We start from the raw sequence: 26,806 nt of genomic DNA on the forward strand, positions 1-26,806 counted from the left end.
GCTGACCGAAACCGATTTGACAACATTGATGACTGATTTCTATACTGATATGGATTGACATCGATTAGAATGGAGTATCGCAAACTAAACCTCAATATAAATGTAACCTATTGGGTATTGGTTATTGACTAAAAAACCGAAAACCGGTTTTGGAATAACCGGTTTTTTGACCGGTTATAACCGCCAGGTTAAACCGTAGGTGAAAAAAACCGATATAACCGAAAACCGGTGTTTTGTCAACAATCGCCATCCCTACAGGTAAGTGCTAGGGGAAACGGACTCTTGAATAATGGGACAATATTGAAACAGTAGAAAGTTACACATATCTAGGATTTGCATTAACACGTTCGGTGCCCATGATGCATGAGTAGCGTCACAAGGTTTTATGCAAGGTCTCGATGACGCATAAGTGGCGTCAGTAGTACTGTGTTGCTAAATGAACGATTTAAGTACGTGGTACCAGCCAAGTGACGCTTGTTGAAGATGGGTACCGAACGTGTTAAGCACGGATGGAACAAAAGAATCAGAAATGTAAAGAAGAATAGTAAAGAGAAGATACAAAAAAAAGCTGAAGGTGTTTGAAAGAACAGTCCCAAGGAGGATATTTGGATTACGAAAACGTAGTATAAAGATCCAGGTACAACCATGAACTCTACCAACTGTTCAAAGTGACACCGATGTCACAATACGTTAAACTTCACAGACTTTGATGGGCTGGTCGTATATTGAGAATGGAGGCCGAAAGAATACCGAAAAGGGCCGTAGATAGAAAAATTCAGGACCCAAAAAGCATTAGCATTATCAAGGCGAAGGTTCGATATATTTAATTTTTGTTGTTGGTTGTCCTCTTAGCGTTGCATTTCTACGTCCCTAGCAGCTTGCAATTCAATGAAAACTATAGTTTGTTTCCACTTGTGTTTTGGCAAGTTCATCATTAGATCGCACTTGTATCTTTGATTTTATTGGGACAAAATAAAAATGTGTAAATTCCATTATTAAAAATGATTTTTATTGTTACACTCCATAAGTGAGAATTACATAATAAAGTAACAGTCTTTTGTCGAATATACAAAAAATCATAAAAATCATACACACTCTATTCTAAAATACTGTTTTACTAAGTATTTATATATACTATTTACAACAAATTCGTTGAGAATAAATTTAGTGTTAATATAATGGTAGAATAACAAAAATTGTGTCAAAACATTTTTGATATTCCGGGTTTTAAAGACATTTTTGACAGTCAGTAAAAATACTGGATACGAATATCAAAAATTTCATTTTAAAATTTGATATTTTATGATCACTGAAAAAATCAGGAATTAGATTACTCATTGTATTCTTATTGGGCTGCAGAAAGGAGTTGTATCTTTGTTCCTTGCACCATATTCATACTTAAAAAACAAAGTAAAAAATAACATAAAAATAATTAAAAAGTGTTGGTACATATAACAAACTGCACAAACTGTAATGTTTGCTGCAATGGGATACGAAATGTCAGGAACAAACAATTAAAAAATTTGTAGTGTGTAAAATCATATAAAAAGTCTTGGAAGTAAAAAAAAATTATAAAATTTATAACAAAGATGTTAAGCACCAGAAAAAAAGTCCCTAAGAAAGCAACGAAAAGAATAAAAACACATTGAGAAAAAAACAAACAAATAAAGAAAAAGTGTTAAATCAGATAGGTAAAAATATAAGACTGAGAAAATAGGGGTATAATATTATTATAGTAACAATATTTGATGTCATACAAATAAAGTAATAAATAAATAAATATTGTAGACGAGACGCAATCAATGTTTTATGACATTAATGAACACCAAAAAGTGCAATACAGTAAAATGGAGAATAAAACAGATGTAAAAAGTGTTAAAGATTTGTTTACCTATGATGATAAAGCAGAAACGACAAAGACGACGGCAATCTACACCACTACACCGCAGCCAAAGACAACAAGAGGATCGTGAAGACTTGAAAATCTCCTAGAGAGAATTGCAGACTACACACAAACAGATGAAAGATAAAGATCAATACAGAGAAGACATAGTTCATCATCTTTACACAGCAGACCGTAACAACCAGAGAAGAAATAACGATAACAGGAAGTCAAGAATAAGGCATTAGTGGCGAAGAGATTGATTCAACCCTACATACACAAGACTAGTCCTCTATTGAAGGCCAAGAATATTCAATTATACCAGGCTTAAGTTAGAGAGAAGATGTTATATGCAGTCCCAGTATCCAGTTTAAAAGCGGAGAGCAACTGGAAGAAGCTTGTATTAACAGAAACGTCATCTGACAGGTTAAGAGAAGGATCATAATGACAAGACAGAGTTTCAAGCGCAACCATCCAAGAGAGGTTCCAGTACACACCACTGAAAACGGTGGCCGTTAAGTTCACCATTCTCAGTGAACAGGACCAGAAAATTCTTCCACCAGGTCACAAGAAAACTTCTTAAAACCAATGATATCCCGACAGAGAAACAGAGTGCAGAGAATACATAAAAAACCCATTAATTGATTGACCATCTAATCAGGGTCTAGCCAGGTGGTTGTCGAAGACAGGCAAGCAGGAAAGTTAGTAGATACGGTGCCAAAAATTGAACCTACAGAAACAAACGTATGTTTTTAATTTTATTTTTATGGAAAGAACAGAAGAAAAAGTTTTGGTAGAGGTATTTTATTACGAGTTGATTCAAATAAAAGACAAAGGAGATTTTTATAGAGGACAATGACGTTGACCTAATAAGATACAAAGGAATGCAGTGGGTAAAGTGCAAAAGGCAAACAAATTACGACTGATGACCATTATAAGCGTTGATATAATCTTGCAAATATTTTATTCATGCAAAGAACAAAGAACGAACATATTGGTAAATATTTAAAGTTCAAAAATTATTATAATTATGTATTTTAACCATTTACTACAAGAAACAATATTTGCTAAAAAAGCGAATTATTCTTAGCATCAATTGAAACAAATACGAACCCATTACTGCCAATCTACTTGCTTTTTGTCCAATAACTAAGTATCTAAAGTATGACACAATGGCATAATATATTAAAAATGCTTCAAACGCATTTTAAACTGGCCATTTTTAGTTATCATAAGGAATCAAAATGTACACTATAGCAATCATACACTTACTTAAAAAAATTAAAAATCACATCATCATCCTTTAAACAGACTTATAGGTTATTGTTTTAATGAAAACTTTTGGATTGATTCATATTTTTTCAACTTTCATTGCACATCCCAGTCAACCCATCGGTAGTTCACTTCACATAAAATTACATTATGTATTTGCCATACGTAAAAAAAAGTCAAAGCATCAAAATCTTCAATGGTTGTACCTTTGTTAGTATTGTAAATTTTTTCTAGCAGCCTAAAGTATGAGTAGATTATAGATTAGAGGAGGCAAGGGCATAATGACGAAACGTTAAGATAAAAATTCTAATTAAGACAAAAAAAAACTTAACCCTTGCACAGACTTAAAATATCTGGACTATAGCTATATACGCTGCTTGTTGAAGGTGAATTCACATCAATAAAGTTACCATTACCTTCGTAATAAAAAGAGTTTTTCGTATTATTTCTTAAGGTGATAGAACTATTGTCAAAATATCGTTCTCAATAAGGTTGATGTAGCCTGATCCAACCTGAACATGATTTTTAGTTATTGATATTTTTAATTACCATTCTAATCTAAAGTAAAATAGATTTCTTATCGTTAAAAAGCAATATTATATTTTAATTTTTCGTTTTGTAATTTCACGAAAATATAAAATATCATTTCTGTAGTAAAAACAAAGATTTAAATCAAATTTATTTGGTTCCCGTTTTTGTAAACATTATTTTTACATCTTTTGTGACAAACTGTACTTTCACGAGTAGGTACCTACTTTCATGTAGTACAGATTAAAATAAAACTCTACCGATTTCCATTATTTTAAATTTCAATATCTTATATAATTATAAATTATAATAATAGGCAAATATGCAAGATGTTATCAGCATACAACCGAAGAGATGACACATGACGTATAAGGAAAGTTGTAGAAAATATCTAAGGTCAATTTTAAACAGGGTGAGTCACTTTTAGGTTTAACATAATTTATATCATCTTTCTGAACAGTATCGCAATACTTTCAAAAGGAAATAATGCACTGTTAATATATTATTATTATAAAGGTCGTTGCAAAGAAAAAATAGTGAATGTTAAGTTAAAAAATTATGTACATCTGTAATTCTGCCTTTATAATAAAACGTTGTTCTTCTCACCCCGTGTAAAAGTCATATTGGACAATGTTCAGAGTTCGTTCCGATGAAGATAGCTACAAATGATAACCACAGAACAAAATATTTGCGTTGGGCCGTGTTGCCAAGTCCTTATAATATATATGTTGTACGCTTCACATATGCAGAGAAAGCTTTGAAAAAGTACTATCCGTTGCAAGATAATTCGGATGGAATTCCCCAGATTAAGAGATTGGGCCGATATCAAGCACAAAATGACTGTACTCCCTTAATGCTGTAACGAATAGTCACCCTTAGTCTTTTTTTACATTAGGTTCAATTTTAAATTCTATCCAAAGTTTAAAGGTACTTTACTAAATGATAAATCTGATTAAATCCGAAATATCTTGCAACGAATAGTACCTACATTGTTATTATATTATTCTATGGATTCTGCTATTTTTTAATTATATAAAGCACGAACGGATAAATATTTGTTTGTTTTGATATTAGAAATTGTTCGTTGTTTTGATTTTTTGGTAACTGGCCTTTTATAGATTAGCGATTTGGCAATAGAGTTAGAAGTAGAACCGCTAAAGTTTCAGCTGCCAGATTGCCACAGATGTTCAGCAGATATCAATTATTGTATGATCGTTTATTTCTGATTTTGGGATTGATGTAGATACCTGAATATTGTTTTGTTACTGTTAGTTACTGATCTGGTGATTGAAACGCATACGACAACCAGTTGTCGTAGTATCGTTACACTGAATAATTCTGTTAAGGACTGTGGCTTATTTTCATATAAATGATAACAAACTAAAAAAATAAAATAAATACATATTAAAATCTTAAAACAGCAAAATTTAACTTTTTAACTTTATTATTTACACTGAAATCTTAGTATTTCCACATAATTTTACCTAGGTTATGTTTTCCATGTTAATAAATAATTAATAAATATATATTTCTCGATTTATTCTAGGGACATGGCAACACTGCCAAATACAAAATTTCGTTATGTCATTCATTATTTGCAGCTATCTTCATCGGAACCGACTCTGAACATTGTCCGTCCTATTTACTCCACACGTTAATCGCTACATTTGTGCACGTATTGTCTGTGAAGCTCACGAAAATAAAAATCTATAAAAATAAATACAAAAAAATTAAGTTCCGACGCGCACTAAACGTTTGAACACTTGGTAAACGACGAACAGTGGTAGCAGTAGCATTTAGGAGGCCAACGCTGTTCTTCCTCGAGATGACGTTGGGTTTTGGGCGAATAGGACGCCCTGGTAGGTGATTCCGTTTAATTCCATGCTCACTACTAGAGAATTGTCCCCGTTTCGAGCATCTCCTGAAAACAAAGATTACGTGTTAAGGGTATTCGAATATATAAAACTATTTAAAAATATTTTTAATTTATCTGTAGGTAGAAGTCAACTTTTGACAAAATTTGCAAACGTGGCAAAAATACATAAATATCTAAATGACAACAGTGCAGGGGCGTCATTTGATAGGGGGCAGGGTCCCTAACCCTGAAAATTACTGAAATTTACAAAAAATAGATCAATTTTGTATTATGTTCGCATATAAATGTATTGTATATATAATGCTTGCCCCCCCCCCCCTATCAAAATTTCAAATGACGCTCCTGCAACAGTGTAGTGTTTTGTGTGCATAAAAGACATATGTACTTTCCAAAAAAGATCCACAAGGAAAAAGTTTTCCTGTAGTTGGCTGTAGGTACACCATATAATACAAATAACAATAAAATGCTTTATAAAAGGTATATATTTAAAATCCCTAAAAAGGGCTACATCACAGAACTAGTTTTCGATTGGTTGACTAATCATCATCAGTGCTTACCTAAAATGAATATAACCTGATAAAATAATGCAAAGTTTTAAAATTTTCACTACGGTTAAGAAAAGTTGCAGGTTATACTCACATGATCTAACATGCTAACCACCAAAATATAATATTACAAAAATATGTGGGTAAAATCCCTTTAAAAGTAATCCGTCAAGGAACATCGATGAAAAATGCGAACTTAAGCATGGATGTTTAAAATATTCCATTTAATACGCTCTAGGTACCATCTGAGCTCTGATTCGACTGTTTCAAATGATGACAGTATGGTAGCAAGTGACGATGAAATGGATGGGGATTTCTGAACGATGACATGACAGAAGTGACAGTTCCACAGGAAGTTGAAAATTTAACCTGTCAGATTTGAAGACTATGGTGTACAGCTTGTTAAAATAAGAAATGTAACAACACTCACTCCACTGTGATAAATAATCAATTAAAATAAAATAAACTAGATGTTGCAGTTATAAAAATGTATTCACGTATATTGTCAATGGAGGTGGTAGGCAAACCACATTACACAAATTTTTATTCGAAAACTAAAATCAGTAATCAAATCTTATTGTCAATAGACCCAAGATTTAGAAAAGCAATTTTGTGTTGATTTAAAGTTATCGAATTTATTTATCTTATTGGTAGCTTTTGGAATTTGTTGTAAGTTTAAAAAAGAGGTCAGAGTAGGGGTGACTGAAGTGTAAAAATGTCTTAAATAATCTAGGGGGATGTATCATTAAAAAAACACAAGCTCAGACTTAGGCGACTAATTCCTAAGGACCCCGCAGGCTGCCCGGATCCCTAAGAGTTTAAAACCAAACCGTCATAAGATGAAGTTGACAGTAGGGGGAGGAAAAGATGGGTATGAGATGTCTATAAGGAAATTAATGAGAATGGAACATGAACGGGACCCAGAAAGAAAGTGTTATATGTTGGTAATTACAGATTGAATAGATGGGGTGAAAATAGTCATATGTAGAATTAAGGAGTGGGTTGTATATAGATGAAAATTTAGATAATGTGGATATGCGTGGATGATGATATCAGTAATTTATATGTATGTTAGGGATATATGAAAATGGTTTGATGGGTGAAGATGAAAAGAAGATTATTGTGGATTGTACCAAATCAATTATAAGTGTGAATGTGAACATGTGAACGAAGCAGTAAAAGGGGATGGAAGTAATATTGTAAATGTGTTAAGAAAAAAGTTGTCGATGGAGTGATTCGGTACTTCCAACGGGATTTGATTACTGATTTTAGTTTTCGAATAAAAATTTCTGTAATGTGGTTTGCCTACCACCTCCAATGACAATATACGTGAATACATTTTTATAACTACAACATCTAGTTTATTTTATTTTAATTGATTATTTATTACAGTGGAGTGAGTGTTGTTACATTTCTTATTTTAACAAGCTGTACCCCATAGTCTTCAAATATGACAGTTTAATTTTTCAACTTCCTGTGGAACTGTCACTTCTCTCATGTCATCGTTCAGGAGTCCCCATCCATTTCATTGTTACTTGCTACCATACTGTCATCATGTGAACAAGTCAAATCAGAGCTCAGGTAGTACCTAGAGCGTATTAAATGGAATATTTTAAACATTCATGCTTAAGTTCGCATTTTTCATCGATGTTTCCTTAACGGATTACTTTTAAATGGTTTTTACCCACATATTTTGGTAATATTATATTTTGGTGGTTAGCATGTTAGTTCACGTGAGTATAACCTACGTTTCTTAACCGTAGTCAAAATTTTAAAACCTTTGCATTATTTTATCAGGTTATATGAAGCGTATATCAGAAGCGTCGGGGATTAACATTTGGTTAAGTAAGAGTAGCTTTAGCTAGACTTCGCCAGATGTTATCCCAATAGGGTTTAACTTTTTTGCGTTTGTTCTATATTCTTCAATGTGCTGTAACTATATGCTTATTTGTTTTACATACCAAATGAATAAAAAGTCTTTATTATTATTATTATTATTATATTCATTTTAGGTAAGCACTGATGATGATTGGTCAACCAATCGAAAACTAGTTCTGGGATGTAGCTCTTTTTAGGGATTTTAAATATATACCTTTTATAAAGGATTTTATTGTTTTAAGACTTCTAAAGCACCAGGCACTCGCCTACAGACCAGAACAAATTAAGACGTGGACCAAACAACATATCTGTTAACGGTTATCAAAAATCCGTTAAGGGTTTACTGTACACTGTACATTTACAAAGTGCTCTCCAATCTGTCAAAGATTGTCCACACACTATCTCTCTCACTTTAGGACATTCTTCATGTTTGTCCTATTGTGTTGAGTTTATCTACATTACATAAGTAGTCCTGCGACAATATACAATGATGAACGCTCTAATAATCGGCAAATAACGCAAAAGATGGAAAACATAATACATTGTGGAATAAAAAGAGATGAAACTAGTAAAGGTGGAAATTATCGATATAAACGTATAAATTAACATTACATTACATAGTTTCCCACCTTTGAACGTCTGTGGCAGGAACATTTTGCAAAATTCTCCTGTCACAGTGACAGTTGTCATACTCCTCCGATACGTCAAAGGTGGGGAACTATGTAATGTAACGTTAATTTGTACGTTTATATCGATAGTTTCTACCTCTACTAGTTTCATCTCTTTTTCCTTCATAATGTATTATGGTTTTCAACTTTTGCGTTATTTTGCCGGTTATTAGCGCGCTCATTACTGTATATTATAGTATAGCAGGGGCATGCGGTCCATGGAAGCAAGGGACACATTGCTTCCCTTGGTTTCCGTAGGTAATACCGTACCAACTGAGTAACTGAGATTATTTTAAAAAAATTGAACAAACACATAAGCAGGATTTTAAGTTGCATACGAGAATATTTAATTATGATATACAAGCAGTAAGTAATAAGAAAAGACAAACATATTTTACTCTATTTTTGTCATACAGTAAATAACAAAGCAATGAAATACTCGTAAGCAGCGCTGCATCTAGCTTTCGTTCCGTACGCGGACCCATCATAGGCCATGAGCGTATTTCTACGTTGGTATTCGGAGACATGTCGGCAGATAATCTGATTTCAAATTTTTGTCTCCTCAGCCTATGTAAAAGTTACCGGGGTTACACGCTGAGCGGCGAGTTCAAATTTCGGGCATATCTTTCGCTTATAAGCAATTTTGTGAATTGCATACTGCAGCTGTTTTCGTGAGTTTAAATGGGATTTACCATCATTTGACAATGACGGGCGTCGTCGACTGATTTTGTGGAATTATGAAGATTGATTTTATTTAATTATTTATATAAATAAATATATACAGAATTATTTATATTATAAATACTAAATATTGGAGAATGGTGAAAATGTGAAAAGTGGGATACAAAAACCATAAATAGCTCGAGAGGATTTTTGGATAGTTTAAAAAATTATTTTAATTTTAATTTTTTAACCTTGCTTTTCTCAGATCATTTATTTAATGTATTGCACTGCAAGATAAACGAGATTGGTTTCTGTGTAAAAAATAAGCGAATTTAAAGATGTTATTAACAAAAAGAGAGAGATAACTTTGAAAAATGGCAAGAAGTTTTGAGCCTAAAAGGAAACGCATACGCACTGATAATTTTGGAGATGTCCAATCGTGCTACCGCCGACTATAGTATCCGATTTTAGATCAAATATGCCAACGAATGGAAAATAGGTTTAAGAATTTTGATGACCGAGACTTTCGTTCAGGTAGAAGAATCGTAGAAGAATTGAATTACATTATAAATATGTGTTTTTGCAATTTTTTTATAAATTGCTTTCCCTGTTTCAAATTTCACGGCACGCCCCTGTAGTATAGCTCCCCGTCAGTAACAAGCTTTAATAAGCCAAAACTTTAGTTTGAAATTAAGTTTATTTGACGTTACTTTTTGGATTTGACGTTTATTTGTGTCAACCGAAACGAATAACATAGGACATAAAATAAAATGTTTTTACTATCTCACAACTTAATATGTTTTCCATCTTTTGCGTTATTTTGCCGATCATTAGGGCATCCGTCATTGTATGCAATACATTAACGCTATGTAACGTTGATTCTTGATATCAGTGTATACTAAATCTAAACGGTTCTTATTTTAGCTAAATAGACAACCGGGCCAAATTGATTGTCGCTATTATTGTAGAGATCATTAAAATTCTTATAGCCATACATGTCCCTTGAACTGTTTTTTTACTATTCAAAATTCCCCTCTTGAAACTTCCTCTCATTCCAAAGTGAGTCCGAAGGCAAACAAAAGCAGAAACGTTTGAACGTTCGACGTGCCAAAGAGAAAGAAATCCATTAATCTTCCTCATCATTAAAGTGGTTAATTTCGCTGTGAAGTGACACAACCCGAACAGAGTTTATTGAAATTCGAGTTCGGGAAGCAGAGGCGATCATTAATTTCACGTGGAAACTCATTTCACATTTCGAATTTTCAACGGAACGATGACATTTTGACCTCCGGCGCGCAATTTTCAATTTATATTAGACAAATTTTGTCAGACATTGAAGAGGACGATGTGCCTACTGACAACAATATTGATCAATTTATACAATCTCTATAAGTTTTTAATATTTTTTTGTTGTTACTACAACTTCTATTGTTCCATTACACTATTGTGCTACTATATTTAGTTATTATTTTAATTTCAAATCGGTGCTTTTAAACATACATATCGATACAAACCAGGACTGGATTTACATATGGGCTGAATGGGCTATAGCCCAGGGGGGCAGAATTCAGGGGGCGGCAAATTTTGGTAAAAAAGTAAAAAATAAATTATTCCATAAGTTAAAAATATTTGAAAACAATTACTGGCCCAAAATGAAATTGATATTGAAAACTGTAGAGGTCAGTCATTCGACAATGCATCGAATATGTCCGGTTTGTATACTGGCTTACCAGCCAGGATTCGAGAGGTTAGCATTTCTGCCATGTATACTCCCTGCTCTGCACGCTCTCTTAATTTAGTTGGAGACAACGCTACCAGCTATTGTAAAGAAAGAGCTAATTTCTTCTGACTTCTCCAAAACATATACGTTTCTTTCTCAAGCTCTACCAAGCGATGGGAAATATTGAAAGAAGTCTTGGTGAAAAAAGACAATGTTAGTCTATAGAAAATATCAGGCACACGTTGGTCCGAACGTGACGATGCTTGTCAAAGTCTTAGCAGAGACTGGAATGAAGTAATTTAGGCACTCACTGTCATATCACATGGTGTGAATGAAAAACCTAAAACAAGATGTGAAGCTTCTGAATACAGCTAGAAACAGCGATTCTCTCTATTTTGTGGGTAGACTGGCTATCTAGATTTAACCTGACATGTCAAAAGCTACAGTTAACATATGTTGACCTTTCTACGAATCATTAATAGAGTATCTTAGAAGTATTCGAGATGAGTTTGGAATCTATGAAAATGAAGCCCTTGAGAAGGGGGAATTGCCGAGTACGAAGACGAAAACCAGACCAGAAGGAAAAAGAAACGGAAGCTTTTAATGGGCGAAACCAGAGGTAATGAAACTGAGCTCAATAGCGGAATTGCATTTAAAACCAACACTTGTCATCGTTGACAGACTCATATTCGAATGGAACAGAAGAAAGGAAGTGTACAGTTTGCTCAGCGCACGATTTGATTTTTTAATCAGTGGAGCTGGAGCAACTATGAACAGTAATGACATCAAAGATAATGCAGCGAGGTTGAGCAAAGAATAGCCTAATGATTTACCAGATGCGGAAGAATTCTGCAATAAATGTCTCCATTTCTTTGGATTAATTAAAACCATCGACAAAGAAGATCGCCCAAAGACAATCCTCTTACTTTGCGAGCTACTTCATGATAACGATCTGCAAGATTTGTATCCATACGTTGACATTGCCTTAAGGATATTTTCGACAATGCCATCATCTAACTGCTCGGCAGAAACATCTTTTTCCGTACTCCGTAGGACAAAGAATTACATGAGATCGACAATGTGACATTATCGTTTAAATTGTTCGGCAGTTTTGTAAATAATTGAATCCGATATGACAAAAAACATAAATTATGATGACATCATGCAAATAATCATGCAAAGTTGTGCAAAATAAGAAAACGTTAGTTAAGGAGTTTCTTTTACAACGTGATGTTTAGGGGAAATTGTTACAATAATTGGGTAGGTGATATCTGGTAGGAATAATATGTATCTCTGTTATACTAATTGTAGTTAATATTTATTATAGTGGCGGATCCAGGCGATCCAGGATCCAAGTTATATATAAAGATTATAAAAACGTTGATTTATTCATTTATTTTTCATAGAAATTTAGCCAATCGGCCCCCCTCTTGACGATGTGGATCCTGCTGGATCCGCCACTGCGTATTTGGTACGAAAATTAGGAAAATACGCCTCTTTTATTTATTAATTAATTATTTAAGCTGACCTTTTGATTTGTGTTGTTTGTTGAATTTACATTACATTCGTAATATTTAATAGTTTCATTTCACATTATAAAAATTATAACTAAATTCATTTTCATCCAGAATTTCATTTTTCCCGTTTCCTTTTTATTATTTTTTCTAATTAATTATGTGCAAATTACAAAATAATAAATTTCAGATGACCTAAATACTAAATCTAAGTATTATTAAAATTAGTCAAGTTATTGTATTGGAAGCAAATTGTGGATAGCCCAGGGGCGGCAAATCTTCAAATCCGCATACAAACATAATTTCATTTACTTCTGTTAATCAAGTCGCATATTTAGCTTCTTTTTCTTTATAAATATTTATTGATTGATTTATTGACGTCATCTCCTGAGGGATAGTATGATATATATGCCAAGATATCATAATTTAAAAATAATAATCACCTGTTTCAGGATTTATTTCCAAAATTGCTCATTCACGAAATAATGAATTTATTTCATTTGGCTTTTACACACTGTATATTCTTGATCAATTAAAGACATACGGACATAATCCGCATCAAACTCGATAGCTTCTGACATCTACTAATAATAATTTCAGTGCTGCCTTATCTTCAAGGTGTGATCAATTGGGATATGATATGACTAGTTTAAATGAACACAAAGCATTATAAAATATAAAAATATATAAGAAGATGAAGTTTTCGATCCTAATAGCATTATTAATAATATTTAGAAAATATTAAAATATTACTAAAAGATTACAAGGCTTCTAAAATTTGCAAGCCAAATGGATGCTGAAGCAAAGGAGACAAGAGGGAATTCAAAAAACTTACAATTCACGACCCCGTCTGTTCAGCTGGTAAATTCCAACAGAAAATGGACCTGGTTACTCGAAGGAGTAAAGACCAATATAAAAATAAAATAAAAATTTTATTTTTAATTCAGTTGCAATGCGAAGGCAAAACAATCTTACTTTTCAATTAAAATACGGAGCGCAGTCCAGTCCTCTGAATCGCGATTTTCGGCTCTTATTGGAGCCTCATCGGAGAGAATGTAGGCTTGTTCTCCATACCCCAATTGATCAGAACTGAGAGGTTTTCCCACCCATTGCAACTGAAGTGAAAATATTAGGTGACTAGCGTCATCTGGCAATGAAAAAATTCATCTTTTAATTGCCTGATGACGCTAGTCACCTAATAGTTTCACTTCAGTTGCAATGGGTGGGAAAACCTCTCAGTACTGATCAATTGGGGTATGGAGAACAAGCCTACGTTCTCTCCGATGAGGCTCCAATAAGAGCCGAAAATCGCGACTCACGAGGACTGGACTGCGCTCCGTATTCTAATTGAAAAGTAAGATTGTTTTGCCTTCGCATTGCAACTGAATTAAAAATAAAATTTTTGAAGTTATACTTCTTTACCGGCGATAGAGGGTAAATTTTTATATGGGAAAACCTAGCGACCGGGCGCATGCGCATTATAACTTTGTTCTGATTGGATGTTCAAATGACATGTCAAAAATTATTCAATATGGCGGCTGTGGCACAGCTGTAGTTAGATTATTTATGGTTGTTGCGTTTTAAAATTTGTCTGAAAAGAAACAACAAACAAAAGTTAGTTAGTAGTTATACTGCCTTTTTAAATAGTTTTCATATACCTATATTTTTGGACTATTTTGGACAAGGAAAACTCATTCTAATTTGGTAAGTAGTTTTTATTATAATCATATTGTAATTATACATTTGTATTAGGTTGAAATACATACATTTATTTTCTCAAGAATGCGGATTTTAGAGAGAAATCCCAAATTAGGTTCGATTTTTATTTTTAAATTATGATTTTTTGGCGTAGATTTATTTATCTAGTAATAATAATAATAATATTTATTCATCCTTTAAGACATACAATGTATGGGACATGTCATTAGTTTTACAAACAAACAAACAATAAAATTAATACATTTATAAATTTTATAAACATTTTAAGGTAGATAGAATTGATAACATTTAGGTAATATTTCTGTCCGAAACAAACTCTTCCACAGTATAATAACATTTGGTAAGCAATAAGCTTTTAATGGATTTCTTAAATAAATATTTATTCATTGTTCTATATTTTTTTGGTAAAACGTTAAACAATCTAATGCTCATAATATACTTTACTGACATTTCAAATTTACTCGATCTATGACCAGGTACCCTCAGCAAGTCGCCACCTCGTGTCGAATAATTGTGGAAACTAGAATTTCTGTCATACATATGAATATTATCAACAGCATATAGTAACATTCTGAAGATATAAATACATGGAAAACTTAAAATATTATTCTTAATAAATATGGGCTTACAGCTCTCAAGAGGTCTAATTCCAAACATTTTTCGTATTATACGTTTTTGTGTTATAAATATTCTGTCACTGTTGACTGCATTTCCCCATAAAACTATGTTGTATTCTTTTTCTCATGATCATCTTTCAGTGCGTCACAGTTTTTCGATTTCTTTCTAAAGCATTAAATTGTATGTGACAGAAAAAAAGGCACGTCGGTGATTACTTCTAGTTCTGTGATTATTCTAGTTGTCGATAGATGGCGCCATAATTAAAAAAAAATAATTTTTTTTAATTAGATAATAATATTACAAATATAATCTGTATAATTTATAAGACTATACAAATCAAAGAAAATACCATTTTATAAATGCAAGAAACACATTTGATTTGTTTTTATTCTAAATTGAAAATAAAATGTGACAACTGTCAGATTTAACTCAAATGTCATGTTAGAATAAATGTCATAAATGTGTATTATCACGGACTTACCCTTTTTCCTATCATTTGTGACGCACTGAAAAATGATCATGAAAAGGACAATAACAAAGTCTACTATAAACAAGGCTATAGTATACATTTAAAAGCGCAGAGATGGGCATAATATTTTTAATACGGGATAATGCATAGTACGACTTATTAAGGGACTTACTGAGCATGTCTATGTGAACTGACCATTTTAATTTTGAGTCGAGATGGATACCTAAAAATTTAGTATGATTTGAGGAATCCAGTAGTACATTGTTAAAACTTAGATGTAGTACAGGATTAACAGAATTTAAGTTATTAAAATATATTACTTTTGTTTTGTCTACATTTAAAATTAGGTTATTAGATCGACACCAGTCATTAAACCGAGCTAAAAAACTATTGCAAGTAGATGCCAATTTCTCATAGGTCTGTGCTGAGACCACAAGAGAAGTATCATCTGCAAATAACTTCAGGTCCAAAATATCAAACTGGTTAGATGCATCGTTAATAAACAACAAAAAAATCAGGGGTCCTAATACAGAGCCCTGTGGAACTCCCAGATTAATAAAACGTTCCTCCGAAATAGCTTCATTGATTTTAACAGAAATGATCCTATCTGATAGATAATTGATTAGCCAATCTAAAAATATGCCTCTAAAACCAATATTATACAGTTTATTGCTAACAAAACGACTATCAAGACAATCAAAGGCACGGGTTAGATCAAAAAAGAGACCTGCCACATATTCACCTGCATCCAAAGATCTGTAGACCCTTTCACAAAATCTGCAGGCAGCAGACTGAGTGGATCTACCGGTACGGAAGCCATGTTGACAATCACTTACAATTTTAAATCTACCCAAAAACTCAGACATACGGTTATACACAATTCTCTCAAATACTTTGGAAAGTACACACAATAAGGAAATAGGTCTATAATTTGAAATGTCTTCCGGATCGTCTTTTTTGTAAATAGGAGTAACGATTGCTTTTTTTAGAATACTTGGAAAGACTCCTTTACCTATTGATAAATTTATCAAATATGCAATGTGGTTTATTATATCAGATGACATAGCCTTTAATACTCGTATCGAGATAGAATCAAGTCCAGTACTTTTTTTATTTTTTAAATTATTGATCACATTCATTACCTCATTACCAACAACAGGTCTAAAGAAGAAACTGTTTTTAAGAATAGTAGAAGATGTGCAACTATTAGATCGAGAATTCCCAAAATGATTTGACAGTTTCTCTTCGGTTACTGTAGCAAAATAATCACAAAAAACTTCAGACAACTGCTTAGAATCAGTACAACTTTCACCATCTATATTTAATGCTATGTTTTTTTGGATAGACTTCCTGCCAGTTTCCTTGTTAACAAGATTCCATACAGTCTTATTTTTATTACTTGAATTATTTATCAATTGATCATGGAATTTTAATTTAGATTTTTGTAATAGTTCCGCGTGGTCTTTCTTAATTTTGTTATAATTTGCAAGAGAATTGACATCTTTTAGTTCCTTATTAAGCCAGTAAGCATTTTTTAAATGAACACTAGACTGCTTAACTTCCGGAGTAATCCATTTTTTATTGCAAGTCTGCTTACTGATATTATACCGTTTTACTGGACAGCAATAATCTAATACATATATTAAACTACTTATAAAATTTTCAAAGGATTTATCAACATTATCGGTTAAATAAATATCGTCAAAGTCAGTTACAGATAGCACAGAAGAAATTTGTTTAAGGTTGTTGTCAGACAAGTCTCTAAAATATTTGGCTGGTCATTGGATTTAGTACAGCTACTATTAATGTCTACTACAAATTCCAAACTGATTGCTCTATGGTCACTTAAATGCGCTTCAAAAACATTAGAATTGCATTGAAGTATATTAGCTGTATTGGTTAAAATATAGTCAATCTTACTGATAGAAGTTTGGTTCAAACAATTTGTCGCTACCCTTGTGGGAACCATAGAGGTTATGCTAAGATTGTAGCTCATTAGAACATCGTTAAAAAGAATTTTAAATAAACTATTTTCTAAATAATCAATGTTTAAGTCACCACAAATAAAAATATCGTCAACATACCTATTACAGAGTTCAATCGTATAGGAAAACTGCTTCAAAAACAAATAAAAGTCTCCACTGGGAGGCCTGTAGATACTGATGACTGCAACTTTTCTTTCACAAAACATTATTTTTACCGCACTGCACTCATAATGCATCTCCACAGCGAACTGGCACACATTGATGATCTGATATTCATACCCACATTTCACATACAGAACTGATCCGCCATGCTCATGGATAGGTCGACAATAACTGGTTACAAGATCGTAACCCGGAGTTACCATTAGAGATATTTCATCCTGCTTACACCAGTGCTCCGCAATACTGACGACAATGGGATTTTCTTGGTCAAGCAGAATTTCCAACCTTTCAAGTTTGTTTCTAATAGACGCTGTATTTAACTGGATAATTTTAAAAATTGCCGTATGTTTTGTTTCATTGTCGATAGATACTTCTACTCGATTTGCTCTTTCTTTTTCCTCAATTGAAAAAAATTTCGTATACAGGCTTTGTTTGGCCAAATCGAGGCATCCAACGCCTTATCGTAGTTTGCTTTCGAGATTTCCACTTTGAAAGAAGAATATATATCAGGACGACGAGATGGAAGAGCTGAGCAGCTGGCTTCTGGCAGGTTTTTTGATAAAAATGATTGAAGGTCTTCTGCAGATGTTTGCGGTTTCAGATTAAATACGTGTAAAGCAACTGTTTGATCCACTCCTTCTACATTAGAATTTCCAGAATAGTTACCCACTAATAAGTTTTTTTTGGGTGTTCTTTTTTTGTAAGTCACTTTCTGCCAATCAGTAGGAATGTTACTGCTTATTTGCATGTTGGCATCTCCAGTCTTTTCGGTTCGACTAGATGCAGGTATTATATTTTGCGCTCGGTTTATGGCTTCGCTGACATCTTTAGCGCTAATTGAATTGTTTTCCTTATATTTCTCCTGGCCTATTGTTGACTCTGGTGAATTGAAGACTTGTTTATTGTTATCAGCTTTGTGTTTAGATTTTTTAAATAAAGAATAGTCAGTTTTTTCCGGAACTTGTTTTGTTTCTAATTGTTTTAATGAGTCAATTTGGGTATTTAATAGGAATATTTTTTCCTTTAGTTCTGATATTACGAGATCTTTTTGTTTGATAATATATTTAAAGATGTGTATATCTAATTATCTACCTTATTTTCTGTCGACGCAGCTAAGTTTTCGATGGCATCGAAAAATTTGTCATCACAGTCGCCGTTTGCTTTAGCTTCGGTTTTTTCACAACATTTAGTAAAAACTTTGTCAAAAATTTGTAACTCCAGTTTTTTGGCACAACTGGGATGATAACAGCTATCACATATTATACACTTTACCGGTGAAACTACTTTAGATTTACATTTTCTGCAAACTATATTACTACTGATATCGGCAGTGTTATTTGAACGTGCTTCTCCTGCCATGGCTACTGACTGACTAATGCTGAGTAATATAGTAGGTATGTAATGCTTTGATTTACATACTTAATTTGATTACCAACAAAAGTTCTACCAATCTTCATCTAATATATTGTTTTCTTACTGTTTTGTTATATTTTTATATTTTCTTCCACAAAATTTACCCTACATAATTTAATTTTCAAAACAACTGTCAAACAGTAAAACGTTCAGTTACCTTATTTTTCCACATGATAAATAATGTGGGATTGGACGAGTGAGTCTACGCTTCGATTACGAGTCAAAGCGGCACGAAATTCAAGGGTTCAATTCCCGATGCAAGTTTTACTTTTTTATTTTTTTATGCATGTTATGATTGTAAGTATATTTGTTATATAATTTTTTTTTCAGAAAATGCGAATTTAAAATTTTTGCCAACAATTATTATCGTTCAGAAATCATTTTTTCTTTGTGGCATTTTTCAATGTGTTTGTGTGGGTTTTATTCTTTTATTTCTTTAAATTTTTGGTATTGTTTTAAAAATCACATAATATGTAGTAGAAGTATAACTTCTTACGTGCGTACAAAGTACACACACATTCTTGTTATTTTATTTTTATATTGGTCTTTACTCCTTCGAGTAACTAGGTCCATTTTCTGTTGGAATTTACCAGCTGAACAGACGGGGTCGTGAATTGTAAGTTTTTTGAATTCCCTCTTGTCTCCTTCGCTTCAGCATCCATTTGGCTTGCAAATTTTAGAAGCCTTGGAGGTGTTACCAAGGAAATGGACCAATAAGTTTTCAATTTAAAAATCTTTTAGTAATATTTTAATATTTTCTAAATATTATTAATAATGCTATTAGGATCGAAAACTTCATCTTTTAATTGCCAGATGACGCTAGTCACCTAATATTTTCACTTCAGTTGCAGTGGGTGGGAAAACCTCTCAGTGCTGATCAATTGGGGTATGGAGAACAAGCCTACGTTCTCTCCGATGAGGCTCCAATAAGAGCCGAAAATCGCGATTCAGAGGACTGGACTGCGCTCCGTATTCTAATTGAATAGTAAGATTGTTTTGCCTTCGCATTGCAACTGAATTAAAATAAAATTTTATTTTATTTTTATAAAAATATATTTTGATTAAGTACTTACCTCTACTGTTAATTTTAATATGTGTAGAAGGCGAATGCATGGCTTTTGAAGGTTCTGGTTCTTCCTCCTCCTTAACAGGCCTCTTGGGTGGTGGTGGAGATTCTCTGCATTCGGGTTCCCTTTTCAACACACCAGAAGAGGGTTCTGATAGATTAATTGGTTCCTTTTGGGGTTCGACGTTGGGCTGGTTGTTATTGTAAAGGTTCCAAAGAGTCATACGGGACATTTCGAGGTGGTTGAGTGGTGAAGTAGCGTTGGGTGGCGATATCTCACCTTGTCGAGGAGGTGTAATGGTGGAGCCACGAATTTCCTTGTTGAGAAGTTTTACGTATTCCATCATTCGTGCCTCGAATTCGTTAGGAGCTAATCCTGAAAAAAAAAAGAATATTGCAATAAATACAGTGGAACCTGCTTAGTTCGAACTTCCATCATTCGAGATATTCTTAATTCGAAACTCTACCGACAAACGAAGAAAGGAGACTCCTCAGATAATTTTAAGACAATTTAACCCAATTCACCTAGTCCGAAAATGCTTCCTAAGGGAGCTAGAGCTCTTTGAAGATGTCGTCATGTAATTAATTTTTCTTAAATACCTCCAGAACGCGTCTATTTAGAAAAACGAAAATTGGTGTGCATACTTACTTTCCAAAAATGAATCGATTTCATCCATTGCGAATTTCTAGTACCGGTCATAGGCGTGCGTTTTGGGTAGGGCAATGGTTATTTTATCGCCTAACTTTTTTGTATTAAATTTTTAAGCATTTTTGACTCTGAATTAATAAATTGTGAGGTATTTTAGTACTAAAAGGTACTCTTACTTTAAGTCGATAGGATACACCGTTTTCTAGAAAAATCGATTTGAAAATTTTTCGTTCTTTGAATTTAAAAAAAAAAGATTTAAAAAAAACTATTTAGAAAGATGAAAACTGGTATATTTATTTATATTCCAGAGATTAATCGATTTCATTAATGGCGAATTTCTAGAAACGGTCATAGGCGTCCGTTTTGGATAGGTCAACAGTTATTTTATAGCATAACTTTATTGTCTTTAATTTTTAAATATTTTTGACACTAGATTATTCAATTATGAGATATTCGAGTACTAAAAGTTACTCTTGCTTTAAGTTGGTAAAATACATTGTTTTTTTTTAAATTTTTTTTAATTTTTTTTTTTCAAATTCCCAAAACCAAAAACCTTCACATCGATTTTTCTAGAAAACGGTGTGTCCTACCGACTTAAAGTAAGAGTACCTTTTAGTACTAGAATACCTCACGATTTAATAATCCAGTATCAAAAATGCTTAAAAGTTGAAGACAAAAAAGTTATGCGATAAAATATCCGTTGCCCCACCCAAAACGGACGCCTATGACCGGTACTAAAAATTCGTAATGGATGGAATCGATTCATTTCTGGAAAGTAAATATGTATACAAATTTTCATTTTTCTACATAGAAGCGGTCTGGAGGTATTTAAGAAAAAATAATTACATGGCGCCATTTTTAAAGAGCTCTAGCTCCCTTAGGAAGCATTTTCGGACTAGGTGAATTGGGTTAAATTGTCTTAAAATTATCTGAGGAATCTCCTGTATTCGTTTGTCGGTAGAGTTTCTGGACACCATGTATAAGTAATGGTAAAAAGTCGTGAATAATTCGAATTATATTTTGGATAATTTGAACTTTTTTGCTATCTTTTCTGAATATCTTAGAATCTTTTGTCATTATAGACCAGGGCGCATCTGTAAAAATATTAGTACATTTGGACGTTAAGAGGTGACTCTAATTTTTTTGCATAAATTGCTTGAAAATAAGTCAAGTAATAATATTTGAGATATCCTCCCTCTCAAAAAGGTCCAGAACATTGTTTAAATAATTAAAATGTCAAAAAATGAAGGAAAAAGTCGATTTTTTCTTCGTTTTTTGATTATAACTTTAAAAGTATTTATTTCCGAGAAAAGTTGTACTAACATAAAAGTTGCGTAATTAAATTTCCTACAATATAGAATTGGTTAAAAATTTAAAAAATAGTCACTCTTGTTGCAAAATAGCAATAATAGCGAAAAAAACCATACAAAAACAAGTATTTGCATTTTACGTTTTTCAACCATTTATGCTACACTTAGGACCTTTATATTTCACCCAGAAAAACTTTATGATACAATAAAACAATACTGTAAATTTCATTAAGATCGGTTCAATAAATTTTGCAAAATAAATTTTGCAATCCAGCTTTCGCAAAAAAAATTCATTTTTTCAAAATGTTACAGGACTGAAAAGCAGATAGAAAGTTAAAATGTTTTTTTCGTACTGTAACTTTCATTTGCAATTTGCAAAATTAAAATCGATTAACTACCACGGCGTCAGGAATTTTTTTAAATAAACATTAATTATTGATGCTACGCGCAGGACAGCGGATAGTTTGCCCTGATTGGGCATTCCAAAGGCCTTTGATAATGATTGATACATTTTAATTTTTATTACATTTCGATAGAAATAAATAAATTTGTTTATTGCAAAATAAAAACAAATACTCTATCTTTTGAAATAACACTTTTTTTAGCAAAAACTTTCTTTGTTCATATTTTTTAACTTAGAGAATAAAAGTTTATTATTTTTAAACATATGCAATTGTTTAAACAATATTTCACAAACAATAATAAAATAAGTTTGATTTTTGTGGAATTAAAATACAACAAAATATAGAGTAAGAAAATAATATATTAGATAAAGATTGGAAGAAATTTTGGTGGAAATCAACTTGTGTGAATCGAACACCGCTGTCCTGCGCGTAGCACCAAAAATTAATGTTTATTTGAAAAAAATTTCCTGACGCCGTGATAACTAATCGATTTTAATTTTGCAAATTGCAAATGAAAGGTATAGTACACTTCTATAAGCAGGAAAAAAATTCAACTTGCTATCTGCTTTATTTTTAGTCCTGCACCATTTTAAAAAAATGATTTTTTTTTGCGAAAGCTGGATTGCAAAATTTATTTTGCAAAATCTATTAAACCGATCTTAATAAAATTTACAGTGTTGTTTTACTATATCATAAAGTTTTTCTGGGTAAATTATGAAGGTCCTAAGTATAGCGTAAATGGATGAAAAACGTAAAATGCGAATACTTGGTTTTGTATGGTTTTTTTCGCAATTATTGGTATTTTGCAACAAGGGTGACTATTTTTTAAATTTTTAACCAATTCTGTATTGTAAGAAATTTAATTACGCAAATTTTATGTTAGTACAACTTTTCTCAGAAATTAATAGTTTTAAAGTCATAATCAAAAAACGTAGAAAATAATCGAATTTTTCCTTCATATTTTGACATTTTGATTATTTAAACAATGTTCTGGACCATTTTGAGTGGGAGGATCTCAAATATCATTATTTGAGTTATTTTTAAGCAATTTCTGGAAAAAAATTTGAGTCACCTCTCAACTTCCATCTCAAAACAGATGCGCCCTGGACTATTACTGAGAAGCTAAATTCTAAAAAGCAGCTAAAAATTTAGGATCGCTTTGGAAAAAAATAAAGTCGATCTTTTTTATAGCTTGCAAATGTTTTAATTGGTATTTTTGGCCGAATTTTGTTAGCCCATTTTTTTAGGTTGACAAAACTCGGGCAAGAATAGGAACAAAAACATCTCCAAGCAATAAAAATGATCAACTACTGTTTTTTTGCTGATCAACTATTGATATTTATCATTTGCAGATGTTTTTGTAGCTAATCCTTGTTTTTGTAGATTTATTTTTTAATTCGAATTTTTGGATAATTCGAATTTTTTTAACGGTCCCCTGAGATTCGAATTATCCAAGTTTCACTGTATTAATAATAAGCAGTGAGGGTTTTCTAACATTCCTTATATTGGTTCCGTTATCCATTGGAAACAACGGTTAGTGATATGTATCTAGAAAATACATGTACTCCATTAGAGAGTCAAAATTGTCTTACCTGGTAGAGGTCCTCCATTGATAGGTTGTCCTAAAGGTTGCGGATGACTAGGATGATGCGCTCCATTATGCAGGGTCATACCACCTCCCATCATACGTGCGGCAGCTAACTGCTGTTGTTGTTGAGAAACTAGTGACAAAGGGGATACATGCATACCTGGGTTCGGAGATCTTTGTTGCATTGAATCGTATTGGCCGTAACTGCTTCTTCGCCCTTCTCTTCTGTTGCCATCGATAGCTGCTTGTAACTCTGCAGGAGTGCTCAGTCGTCGTTTTTCACATTCGTATGGGTAGAGGTACTTCATGTATCTGTAATGATAGAATGTGTTTTATTCGCCCTTTTATAAAGATATGGAACAAAAACCTGTATTATATATGCATATCTCTCTTCCTCTCTCCCTGCCTATTTCTGTCACTCTTAGGGAGGAGTTAGACAAGGATGTGTTTTGTCACCCCTGCTTTTTAAACTTTATTCTGAGTTTCTGTTTAAAGAAGCACTGGAGAATTCCAGGGATGAAGTCAAGATAAATGAAGTAAATATCAACATCAGACAGATACGCTGATGATGCGGTGTTGATTGCGGATTCCGACTTGGTCTACACCGACTCATTGATAGAACCAACTTAGCCTGTGAGCAATTTGGTATGAAAATAAATATTAATAAAACCAAAGTGATGTCAATCCGAAAAAACCAAAATGTAGACATCACATACATCAAACGAAGAAGTGCTGCAAATAATAGGCAAGGAACGAGAACATTTCAACACAGTGAAAGTTAAAAAAACTTCATAGTACCTTAAGTAATAGTGAAAGGAAAGATCGAGGGAAAGAAAGGACTAGAAATGAAAGGACTAGAAATGAAAAGACTATCGGGGCTATGAAACACCTGACTATGAGCAGGGCTAAATTTTAAACAGCTAAAGACAGGGAAGAGTTTGCAAATATAAGGATATTATGTATAGAACGTTCACAGAAATAGTGCCTTCAGTGTCCTAACGGCATCTTAAAAATTTATTTACTTATTAATCATACGGGAAAACTCCATTAATAGTGTAATTATAAAGCGAATAATAATAACGACTAGCATCAACACAATAAAGGTAGTACTCATAAGAAGATACAATGCAATAACAATCACCATATACCTAAAATATAAAATGTAGCAAATATAACATATAACACTAAATTTAACAAGACGTATTAACAATAATGAAACAGACTTACAACAATGAACATCCTAAAGCCAGAAATCTCTTTAGTTGATCCAACGAAATATTGGAAATGACGGTAAAGTAATAAAAATAATATCCTATTGTTGAAAACTTGTAATTGTACGTAATCGGGACCGCTTTACATGCTAATTAAATAATTTTCTTACACCCTCGCTGTGTTTATTGCTTGGTTTACCGCTTACCAAAATAAAGCAAAGTCATGACACTACAGATGTGGATGTACCTTACATATATGCGCACTTATACACACCTATGCACGCACATACATGGTACATAGGTATTAATAAATAATTATAAATAAGGAATTAGACAAACAATACTTAATGCTAATGCAATACTTAATATTAATAGTTCAGAGAAATAAGGAAAAAAATATCCTGTTGGTGACACAAGCCACTCCAGGCCGAAACCAAATTTTTTGAGTAATATGAACATCTATAATAATAACCTATACTATGTTTCCTGCAGCCGATTTTGATGATATGCATAGTTATAAACAAATGAAGATCAAAAAACGGTAAATTTTCGCTTTTTTCGTTTATTACCAAAAAGTTAAGCATTTTAAACAAATTTGAGAGTAAGAAACTCATAAATCGTCTAAAAAACTTCAATATGGCGTTCGTTGAATATGTCAATCCTTATTGGTTACTAAGAAAACTGCAAAATAAATCATCAATTTTGAGTTTTTATAAATATTCATAACTTATGTAAAAAATTAACTTAGAACCTTTTTATTACACGGAATGCTGAGACTTTTGGTGCTTAAATTATACCCTAAATTTCAAAGTAATTGGTCAAATAGTTTAAAAGTTATTTAATTTTTTTATCCCAAATTATTTTTTTTTTGCAACACTATAAGTCAAAAAATGATGAAGTTACAGTAATACTTTGAATAGTTTATGAAAGAAGAGGATTTACACTATTATTTTAATTAAAAAAAATTACAAAAAGTAATTCTAAATATTGCAAAATTATTTTGCAAAAACATGTGAATTAAAAAGGGGGCGGCTAACATTGTCCCTAATTGTCATAGGACAATTGTTTTTCTTTCTAAATTTGTATAAAAATTCAGTGTTTCTAAACATGAAAAAATAATTATTCTACGGGTGACGGTTAAATAGTTATTCTAATTGTTTATAAGTAAGCAAAAAATCTACATGTTTTTGCAAAATAATTTTACAATGTTTAAAATTACTTTTTGTCATTTTTTTTAATTAAGTTAATAGTATAAATGTTCTTCTTTCATAAACTGTCCGAAGTATTAGTGTAACCTCATAATTTTCTGACTTATAGTGTTGCAAAAAAAATGAATTTGGGATGAACAAATTAAATAACTTTCAAACTATTTGACCAATTGCTTTGAAATTTAAAATATAATTTAAGCACAAGAAGTCTCAGCATTCCGTGTAATAAGAAGGTTCTAACTTATTTTTTACATAAGTTATGAACATTTATAAAATCTCAAAATTTATGATTTATTTTGCAATTTTCTAAGCAACAAATAAGGATAGATTTATTCAGCGAACGCCATATTGAAGTTTTTATATGATTTATGAATTTCTTATTCTCAAATTTGTTTAGAATGCTTCACTTTTTAGTAATAGACGAAAAAAGCGAAAATTTACCGTTTTTTGATTTTCAT

At 32.3% G+C, this 26,806-nt stretch overlaps 1 protein-coding gene across 4 annotated transcripts in view; it reads right to left on the reverse strand.

Moving 5' to 3' along the window:
* Positions 1-987: 987 nt before the first annotated feature.
* The window catches only part of LOC114329682 (protein dead ringer-like), an 871,887-nt gene continuing 846,068 nt past the window's right edge, over positions 988-26,806 (reverse strand). For all 4 annotated transcript variants that reach the window (XM_050658217.1, XM_050658215.1, XM_050658216.1 and 1 more), the window contains exons 6-8: positions 23,934-24,241; positions 19,986-20,354; positions 988-5,603 (exon numbers count right to left, since the gene is read on the reverse strand). In XM_050658217.1, coding sequence (XP_050514174.1) covers positions 5,479-5,603; positions 19,986-20,354; positions 23,934-24,241 — 802 coding nt within the window. In that variant the 3' untranslated portion in view covers positions 988-5,478. The remainder of the gene's footprint in view (positions 5,604-19,985; positions 20,355-23,933; positions 24,242-26,806) is intronic.

This window comes from Diabrotica virgifera, chromosome 8, assembly GCF_917563875.1.
Source record: "Diabrotica virgifera virgifera chromosome 8, PGI_DIABVI_V3a".
NCBI lineage: Eukaryota > Metazoa > Arthropoda > Insecta > Coleoptera > Chrysomelidae > Diabrotica > Diabrotica virgifera.